This window comes from Calidris pugnax, unplaced genomic scaffold, assembly GCF_001431845.1.
Source record: "Calidris pugnax isolate Ruff unplaced genomic scaffold, ASM143184v1 scaffold63, whole genome shotgun sequence".
Classification (NCBI taxonomy): domain Eukaryota; kingdom Metazoa; phylum Chordata; class Aves; order Charadriiformes; family Scolopacidae; genus Calidris; species Calidris pugnax.
Window position 1 is genome coordinate 86358 of NW_015090852.1, and position 10262 is coordinate 96619.

The 10262-nt window shown below is 50.8% G+C and overlaps 1 protein-coding gene across 1 annotated transcript in view; it reads right to left on the reverse strand.

Annotated features, from left to right (window-relative positions):
• TNR (tenascin R) overlaps positions 1-10262 on the reverse strand; it is a 100384-nt gene that overhangs the window by 27852 nt on the left and 62270 nt on the right. The window contains exons 2-6 of the mRNA XM_014943561.1: positions 8560-9113; positions 5117-5593; positions 4400-4663; positions 3465-3580; positions 785-935 (exon numbers count right to left, since the gene is read on the reverse strand). Coding sequence (XP_014799047.1) covers positions 785-935; positions 3465-3580; positions 4400-4663; positions 5117-5593; positions 8560-9055 — 1504 coding nt within the window. The 5' untranslated portion in view covers positions 9056-9113. The remainder of the gene's footprint in view (positions 1-784; positions 936-3464; positions 3581-4399; positions 4664-5116; positions 5594-8559; positions 9114-10262) is intronic.

Sequence of the window (10262 nt, forward strand, 5' to 3'; positions counted from 1 at the left end):
GAGGACTGTGCAAGGAAGCTCAGACCTGCAGCAAGCTGCTAGTGGTGGAGGGACCCTCCCTTCACTCTCACTCTTGCCTCAAATTAGCAGCCTGGAGAGAGCATCACCTTGTTATAACCCTCCGGCAGCTATTTAAATGCCGTTTCTGTTTGCAACAGCTTGGATGGAGGTAGACATCTGCCTGGCTGCCAAGGCAGACTGCAACAGATCTGGCACGGAGAGCCTCTTCTCCCCGATGAGCTCTGCCCATCACCACCTCTCCATGGGCGAGGAGAAGACCCAGTTCCTTCACACTTGCTGAATTTCCTCTAGCCTACAGGATGGACCAGCGACCGGCCAAATAAATCGGTTAGGAGGTGATGTGCCGTCGCTCCTGGCTCCCTGCCCCACTGCCTGATTTGCCTGAATTGGTGGGAGTGGAGGGGATTTAGTGGCACAAAACAAGTGGGAGTTCTAATCTGTTATATATGAGTAGGCAATAAATTTATAGAGATGTTTGTTGGGGGCCTCTGAAATGTGAGATTAATGGAAAGAGGAATTTATGCAGCTATATAATAATAAAAGTGGACCCACCCCTGCACTCCCAACCCCATTAACCTCGTTTTCTGTGCTTGCAGCAGTTCGGGAGAGAGAAGGACAAAATACCACATGAAGAAGTGGTAGCTGGGGTAACTGGGTGGTGCTAGTTTTATCCCTGCCCACGCAGTGCCGGGCTGCTCTCACTGATGGGACCTTATTTTGGGGACCAAACCCTGCCGTGCTGCTAGAGGTCAGGCTCACTCACGGGTTGAAACGCTGTCAGAGGTGGGAGGGCTCCTGGCTTGTTCCTTCAGGGCCACCACGGTGACGGTGTACTCTTCCCCTGGCTTCAGCCCCGTCTGGTTGAAGGTGGTGACGGTGCTGGGGAGCTGGGCAATCACACCGCCCTCGTTATTCTGCCAGGGAGCAGAAATAACCGTTAAAAACCAACAAAAAAAAAAAAAAAAAAGGTGTTGTGGGGGACTGATGTGTGGAGAGGAGGTGTCCCCCACATTGCATCCTTCCACCCACAAGCCTGCACCCCCAGACTGCATCCTCACCTAGGCATGTCCCACTGTGGAGGTGCAGAAACCCAGGGTGGAATCACCCACCAAGTGTGGAGCACCCACGTTGTGGGGCTGAGAACTCCTCCCCCATCCTTTCTTCCCCCCCACCCCCCAACTTCTGTATTTTTGCTGCTCTCCAGAAAAGATGATAACACCAAAGCCCGGGCTAGACTTCTTTTCTGTGCTTTTCATGTGCCAGGAGCCTTCTGTTGTTCATATATAGGTGTGAAAGTGTAAGGTCTTTATTTTGCTAACCCCTGCTTTTTAGCTATCTTTATTAAACTCATTATACTTTATGGTTTTGCTCTGAAAAACGGTAAGGCTTTAAGCAACTGCAAATGTCACCTTTCCTGCCAGTGTTTGGACAAAGGATCTTTTCTTGCCGCTGTCTTCACTAATAACACGCTAAACAAATCTTTGCACATAGCCCTCGATTCATATTCATCTCTTTTCTCATTAAACAGGAAATCTTCCATTGTAGCCATAAATTGCCAGCTTACCTTTCCTAATTTTCTTTTCTAAATCTGTCTTCGCTTCACCTTCCCCCCACCCAGGCCCCAGTGCAGGCAGCAGCTGGGCAATCCCCCCTGATCTGGCTTTCGGGGGTGAGAGCATCGTGGGGACCAGGGAAGAAGGATTGCTCCGCATGGAAAAGTGCAAGCATCCTGGTGGGGAGACCGAGGACCAAACAAGCATCCTCTTGCCCGGTTTCCAGGAAGACAGAGTGAGTTCAACTTTGCTCACAGAGGTTATTTCTCATGCTGCTGTTAGAACTTTTGAGGGTTTTTTAGCCTCTGGGACGAGGTTTTGGTTTTATTTGGGGTGTGGCAATGGTTTAGCGTTTGCCTAAGCAAGCCTAGCTTCCAGGCAGTCAAGGAGACAGCACCCTCTGCCTTATTTTATGAGAAAAGCCAGTGATGGAGACTCGAGAGAGTCTGATTTTTGGAAGCTGATGGGCAGGAGCACAACTGTGTCTTTACAACGCAGGACCATGCGCTTGAGTGATGGATGTGAGAACTTCAAAGCCCGGTGAGCTATCCCTTCCCCACCCCAAAAGCCATCATCCAAAAGCAGCCATCCTTTGGCGCTTTATCTCTTCCTTTAAATCCTGAAATGTTTCTGTGTGGTTTTAAGTTGTAAGCTTAAAAACGGAAAGGTGGACCAACAGTTCGTGTTTATGCGATGGCTTGAGATGATGACCCTGTGGGGAGACGTTTGCTTCTCTCCCAGCAATTCCTCACCTTAAAATGGATATATCCCCATTTATCTGTTTCAGGGGGATGCTGTTGAGCTTAATTGCCGAGCGACAGTGAAATGTTTGAAAGATAGCTGGGTTTTTGCTACTAGACTGAAAGCTCTTCCCTGACGTTGTCTTATCGCTTTGATTTTTATCTCAACGGTGAATGAAAATTACCCTGGGCTTTATATCTGCGGTACCTGAACTTCAACTTCTGACAAAATTTGCATGTGGATGTACCCAGAATTGCACCCAAATCCTTCCAGCCTTTTTTGGAAATGAGGGAATGAGTTATTTAAAGCAATTGGGCCCTTGCTTTATGCTGTATAATGATACTTTACAGTTAAGAGCATTTAAAATGTTGGGGCCAAGTTCTGCAGTTCCTCACTGCCCAGAGCTGCCTTTCACTCCAGCAAGGGTTTTGTACAAGTGAAAACGGCATAATTGAGCCCTTAATCAGCATTTCTTTTACTGCTGGGGCTTAAATGTTCTTGTAAAGAGGCTCCGTATACAATTGAAGCTATACTTATGGCTAAATGGTGTAGAAATTATGAATATAGATTAAATACTTGATGTACAATTTTTGTTGCTGCGCATAGAAAATATGCGATATTTAGGGCAACATTTTCATCCTTTCATCTTTTCTGGCACAAATTCTACCTGTTCATCATTGCGATTAAAATTCCGTGGCAGGAATTAGCTGTGCATGTGACTCGGGGATGCTGAAGGTTGTTGTCTGAGGGCTGGTGGCTGCTGGGTTCAACCCAGGCTGCTTCGGGTAGCTTAGCGTGCAGAGAGCAGCGGCGAGGAAGAGGAGAAGGAGGAAGGGTCACAACAAAAGAGGTGGGAGGGAAAAAGAGGAGGTGACAGCAAGAGGCAGCGAGGCTGGAAGGTTTATTTATTTATTTGCTTGTCTCTTGATTTTCTGGGGAAATTTCTTTGAGAACGTGTATGCCTTGACACCAAAGACTACTGGGGAAATGCAGGTGTTTGGGGTTGTCTGATGTGAAGCACATAAATTGCGAACAGAGGTTGTTTGGTGGTAATTGAGGGTAATTGGAAGCTAATTTGGGACCTGCTTGCTCCGTGTTTTTTAGGGTGCCCGGGTGTAGCCCACGATGCCACGCATGCGGCAGCGGTACCTTGGGGATAAAGCTGATCTCCCAGCCGTCGAAGGGGAAGGAGAAGGGCTCCCACTGCACCTCTGCTGTTGTCTCTGTGATGGTCTTGAACTTCAGCCCCTGTGGCGTGGCGAGGTCTGGAAGGGAGCAGGGGGTGGTGAGCAGAGTGGGACGGGTGTGTGGGTGCTGCTGCCCCCACCCTGCTCCCTGTGGCTATTTTTCATCTGGGCAACGAAAATGGGGAATCTTTTGGTAGCTGTTAGCAGAGTTCCTTTGTCCCCCCTCTGGGCAGGTTGGAGGAAGAAGAGGAAAATGCTTGGGCTGCTGGATGCTGAAGCATCCCACTGCAGTACCATTCAGAGTGAGCGAGGGGGTTGCAAAAGGGGTGTCTGGATAGTTTGCATTTCCCTCCTGTTCTCTGTGTCTTTAGTTTCTGAGGATCCTTTCTGGATGTTGCCATTACACCTTAATACTCCCATTTTCCTCTGTGCATCACGGTCCTGGTCAGGACTACATAAGTCTTGATGCACAGCAGGGTACCCTCTTGCTGTGCTATCACCCATGTCATGGAGATTCACCACAGGACAACCCATCCAGGAATGGGAGGAGAACCTGTGACTTCTGTGATATATCACAATATTTCCTATGAGGAAGGAAGTGTAATATTTTGGGCCATATTCTTGGCCCAAACACTGAAAGCTATTTAAATGCTGCAAGTTTCTTTGATTTTTAGTCATTTGGGTTTTTATCCAGACTGAGTCTGCAGAGGGTGGACAAATTTCCCTTTCCTATATTCCCATACAGCTATAAACAGGGATAAAAATATCCCCATTTTTTTTTTTAATTTTTTTGAAGTCTCAACTGCTTCTAGAAGGTTTTTATGGAAAATGTGAGTCAGCTCGAGCTTCACCTCTGGTTATTTGGGTGCCAAGCGACAAGTGCAGTAGGATACTTACTGGTCATCACTTTGGAGGTAACAGGGATGCTCAAGACGTCGCTGATGACTGCGTAGATGCTGATGTTGTAAGCAACACCTGGCTCCAGCTCTGTGATGGTGATGCTGCTCCAGTCCCCAGGCACCCGCTGCTGGAGCTGGGTGCCTCCTGGCCCCGCTGGCTGGTAGGAGACGACGTACTCGGTGGCTGCCCCGGGGCTGTCCCATGTCAGCTCGATGGAGCTGTCGCTGATCCCCGTCACTCGCAGGTTTTCGGGAGGAGCCACTGATGGGAAGGGCAGAGGTAAGGAGAGTGTCAGGGGCTGCGTGGCTTATCCTCCTGCCTGGCCATGGGGAAAGGTGTGTGGGTCTCCTGGTGGGACTTGTGTATGGGCTTTGGGCTGGGAGCTATGTGCTATCTGTGGTTACATTAAAGGCTATAGCAAGGCAAAGACTCAGGAGAACCTGACTGCAGCTTCTGTTTTGCTCCAAGGGTTTACCACCAATGTTGGGGACAAACCTCACTGGCTTTTTGCTTGCCTCCCAAACTTTCACCCGTGGTGTCCCTGAGGACAGGGACAACAGGGAGGCAGTCAGATTGCAGGGCACGAGCAGGTCCTATGTGACCTGCTCTGCCAGGTATGGGTTTCTCCCAGGCTTTCTGGTGCTCGTACAGGGCGCCTTGAAGTCCTTACTCCTACATTAGGGTCTGTCTCTCCCCCATGCATGCCCCTGCTACCTGCTGAGCAGTCCTGCCCTTCGTAGCCATCCTCGCAGACGCAGAGACCATCCTGGCAGACCCCGCGGCCGCTGCAGGCGTTGGGGCAGTGCAGCCACCTGCAGTCCTCCCCGGCGTAGCCCTCCTGGCAGATGCACGTGCCGTTGGCGCAGTAGCCTTTCCCCGAGCAGTCGCGGGGACACCGCAGCTGGGAACAATCCTCCCCGGCGAAACCCTCCTCGCAGACGCATTCGCCGTCCACGCAGAGCCCCCGGGACCCACAGCCGGCCGGGCAACGGAGCTGGGAGCAGTCCTCGCCCCCGTAGTCGTTGTCGCAGATGCACTGGCCCTCCAGGCAGACCCCGCGGCTGGAGCAGCCCCGAGGGCAGAGGGGCTCGGAGCAGTTGGTGCCCGCCCAGCCTTCCATGCACACGCAGCTGCAGGACTCCATGCTGAAGTTCCCGTGGCCGCTGCACTGCGGGGTGTAATCCAGCTGCCCTGCAAGGAGGTGGTGGGGTGAGGGTCAGAGCCCCCACCGGGTGGGAGGTGGGAAAGGGCGGCGTTGGCCCTGGGTCAACCCGTCGATGGGTTGTGGGGAGTTTGTGGGGCAAGTAGGGGATGGTCCTCCCTCAGGCTGACCATGCCCAGCTTTGGGGAGCTGGTGAGCTTAGAGATGGCAGGGGCAGAACTGGTGATTTGGACTCATGGTGTGGCTTGGGTGAGTCCCCAGGAGTTTATCTGTCCTCTCGTGAGTGCTAGCTTCCACGGCTATGGGTGCCACCAGCTTTCTTGGGGTGCAAGCGCTCCCTTTGGTTTCTCTTCAGCTCAGGGCTCAGTTGATGGAAACCTCACTAGACCTCTTACTGCTGTCCTCTCGTGAGTGCTAGCTTCCATGGCTATGGGTGCCACCAGCTGTCTTGGGGTGCAAGCACTCCCTTTGGTTTCTCTTCAGCTCAGGGCTCAGTTGATGGAAATCTCACTAGACCTCTTACTGGGAAAAAGCTTCCCCTAGCTGAGCCATCTGCACCAGCCATGAATTAGCAGGCTCCTGGGGTTTCCTCTCCACCCACTGTTCTTTTTTACAGGTGAGGGAACCTGGTCCACTTGCTGTCTCCCTACCAGAAGCAGGTATGTACCCAAAGACATAATCTTCATTCCTGTCCTGGTGAGCCTAATTAAGACAGAGCCATGGGCTTTGCACAAAGTATTTGGGCGTGCTGCGGTTGTGGGAAAGCAGGGAAAGCACATGCTACCATGGCCACCACCTCCAACATCCTCCCTTTACCTGGCAGCCATGCACAACACACTGGGGTGAGGAGGGATGCATGAGGACGAAGGCAGCAATTACTTTGACACAGCCAATGCTCCCCTCTTTTGCCCCTCAACATAGACCCATTGGTCCAGCTAAGGTTTTTTCCCAGACAGACTAATTTTTCCTTGCTAATTTTTACTGCTTTTCTTCCTCATATGAACCAATGAAGAGCAGAAACCCTTTCCTTGCTTCCTCAGACCCTTGGGAAGACTCTGTGCCGTGAAGACCACAATGCTGTGATCCCCCAACTAAGCTTTCTATCCCAGCTGAGCTATCTGAGCGGCTCTTCCCAAGGTGAGTGCAGCAGATGCTCATGTAAAAGGGGTTCAGTTATGTGCTGTACCAGACAGGCCCGTTTGGGTTACTTTGCAGGATGTTTCCCATCTAAACTGTGAATACTGGGAATGGCGAGCAGGTTCTCTTCAGATCTTACAGCCTCTAGTTAAGTTATCAAAAGAGGAGAGAGGATGCTTGTAAGTATGCTAGAAGAGAGCAGCTTTCCTTGGGGAAATGCCTCAGGCAAAGGAGATCAGGTTGGGATCCTGATCTCCTTTGCAGTGCAGTGAATTGAAAGCAACTCCAGTAAAAATAAATTAAATTACTCCAGTTTTAGCTCAGCGTGCATCTGCGATCAGAGCGGAGACTCCACTGAGCGATGAATGTTTAATGGGACCGTCTGCATATGTTGCAAGTAACCCAAATAGGCCCATCAGAGTTTCAAATTAATTCATTTAAAACAGGTTTTTCCCATTGCGTTTCCTTCGTGATTTTAACCCTTGCTTTGCACGCACTGGTGGCACGCCTGGGTGTTTCCTATTTTGTCTTTTTTTAATGCAGCTGATGACTCTCGCATCCCGGGAGGGATGCAGGCTGAGCCCACAGCTGGAAAACACTGATTACCCCCAGCTGCATGGGAGGTGTCAGCCTGGGTCACCCTCTGCCTGTGCCATCCCGGTTTCTCCCTCTCCTGTCATCCTCTGCCTGTGCCATCCCGGTTTCTCCCTCCCTGACCCACACACTCTTGATCCAACTCTCTTGACCTGAGTGTGGGTCACTCTCACTTCATTTGAATGTGTCCTCAATATAGAGGAGTTGGGGTACCACCGGAAAAATCACACTAATAGCTACAAAACTTTAAAAAAGGCAGCAGGGACTGGGGGGAAAAGGGTTGCTTTTGATTTTTCTTTCTCTCTGCCATTGTTCTTGGCCCAAAAAGTAGTTTTCCCATGGAAAGATGCCCTCCACAGCTCTCCTTGTTTGGTGGCTTTTCCCCATCAGGAGCCCTGGTGTGTCAGAGCCCAGAGATGGCCTAGGCTGCACAAGGACCAAATGCCCTTTGGGACAGGACCTCTTCCCAACCTCCCCAAGACATAAAGAAAACCATCAGTGTGCTAGCTCCTGTGCTGTTGAATTGCAGCCTCTAGCCCAAACCTTTCTTAATCTATCTCATTTCAACTTCCCTGGTTCTGAGGGATGGCCACAGTGAAATGAGGGGCTGTCTTTGAGGGGGTAACCCTAACGGGGGCTCTCGGAAAGCTTCACAAACTGCACATATTGTTATTCTGATGAAGTATCCTGTTGATGGTTTTGTGCCTTTGTTATAGGTTTTGTTTGCATCTTTCATGGCAATGGAAGTTATTCCCTGTATTTTTTGTTCTTTTTCTTTTAAACTCAGCTCTTCATACACATTCACTCCTCCTACAGAGAAGATGAAGGGGTTTGTTGCTGGCTCCTGTGGTGCTGCCTTCAGCCCGGAGACAGCTTAGGAGAGCAACAGCTATGTCCCCCTTTCCAGTCCCACAGGCAGTGGCAGATCTCTAGCAGCATTGCATGGAGTGCAGGGTTGGGACATCACCTTGCTCACCCCTTACAAGTGGTATTTTTATCTGTCACGGGGCTTTAGCCCTGGTCATTACAGGATTTCTGCAGTGAGCAGGACATGGGGGCTCAAGTGACCAAATCCCTTCCAGCAGTTGTCCTGCCTGGGAGGACCTAAGCCAGACTTTTCCCTAAAGCCACAGCAACACCATGGGTGAACACAGGTGTTCCTCTGTCACCACTCTGAGTGGCATCACTGATTTTGGATTAATTTCTCCTGCCTTTTGATCAAGCCCTCAGTCCCCAGCAAGAGCTAACAGGATGGCATTACTACCTGTGGCTGCATTTTCTTGGCAGCAATTGGAGTTGCATTGGTCCCGGAGTATGGAGACCTCCCTCTCCAGCATCTCAATCCTGCTCAGCAGCTCCTGCAGGGACGGGAGGGAGGTGGAGCACTTGCAGGCCTGCTTGGGCAAGTTTATCCTGTGGGTGAAGGTGACCTGGCTCTCGCTGTCAGAGGTCTGCTCTGCGTACTCCGCCAGCCGGTCGTCTTCTGAACTCACCTCCTCGGCTGAAGACTTGAACATGGATGAGCAGCAGCTGTCCAGGGGGATGTTGATGTTGTAGATGTGGTGGAAGACCATGGGCTGCTCTTTAATGGGTGGGCTGCAGTTGGCAAGGCCACCCTCCTCATCCACTGCTGCCCTCTTGGCCGGCTCTGTTGTCACCTCCAGCCGACACTCAAATGGCTTGAGGACGGCGCCCAGCAGAAGCAAGTTGAAGCTGATGAGCACGTTCCTCAGGACTGGGTTTTCACTGTCAGTCCCCATTTTCTTGGAAGAGGGAAGAGCCTCCTAAGCCAGTGTTGGTCAACCACGCAGGGAGGACCTGAGGACACAGAAGGAAAAGATCATGATTGGTGTTAGCCCTCAAACTGTGCTCAGCTTAGAGAGGCAAGTCCTGCTGGGCAAAGTCATCCAAAGAGAAGTGGGGCACAGTCTTGCTGACTTTGGTGAAGCCCAACTCAGCCCCAAGTGAAGCCCATGGTTGGTGTGGAGACCCTGCCATAGCCCTTGAACAGTGACAGGCAGATACTTGTTGCTATTACTGATTTATTTTCTTTTAACAGGAAACAGCTAATCTGGTACTAACAAAGCACCAAATACATGTTTTAAAGAGAAACACCCCGTATGGGATCTACTTTCAGTGTCATATCAGTACGGCATGCAGGGTTCAAAGGGTTAACACATGGGTGACAATAACACATCCCTGAGCTCTCCTCTGGTTGTCTCCTGTGCCCCAGGAGCTGCACCCGGGGTTGCTAAGCTTCCTCCAGTAGCTATAGGAACGGCAGCCTCGTTGTTAAACACTGTTAAATTACACCACGCAGGCTCCAGCTTGTTCGGGTCGATGCTCTGAGCAGATGAATCCCTCCCGTTAAAGTGGCTTCACCCCACGCTGTGTGTTACGGGTTAACCTTGCCTTGATTTGGAACAACACAACTTCTTGTTCCCGTATCGATCGCAAACCCTCGGGCGCTAATCCAGCCTCTGAGAACTACATTTATCTCCAGCCCAAAATCACCAGTGCCAGCCCCTGTTGTGCTGGGGATGGATTCTCCCCCGTTACTCTTGTCGGGACTGTTGCGTGCTGACCAATACTCAACGCCAACTGGTTTGCCATGAGGAATCACAGCCTGGTCCATCAGAGGATACGGTTAACGGGCAGGGGAGGCTGTGTCTGCAATGTCATTGCACCTGTAGATATGGCTTGTGTTTTCTTTGCAGGAGGTAGTTTACGTGCAGTCCAGGTGGGATTGCTGACATGTGGCTGCTTGGAGAGCTCTTTTTGCTGTGGTCAAAGGCTCTCGGCTGAGCCCTGGTGCTGCTTCAGTGTCAGAACAGCTAATTAAATACAATTATTTATCATTAATATTTCCACCTAATACCTTGAAACATCTGATTGAATTTCTTGCAGCATTTTAGGAGGGAATGTAAGTCGCTGTGTTTGTGGCTCCCTACCTGTGTTGGGTTTGTA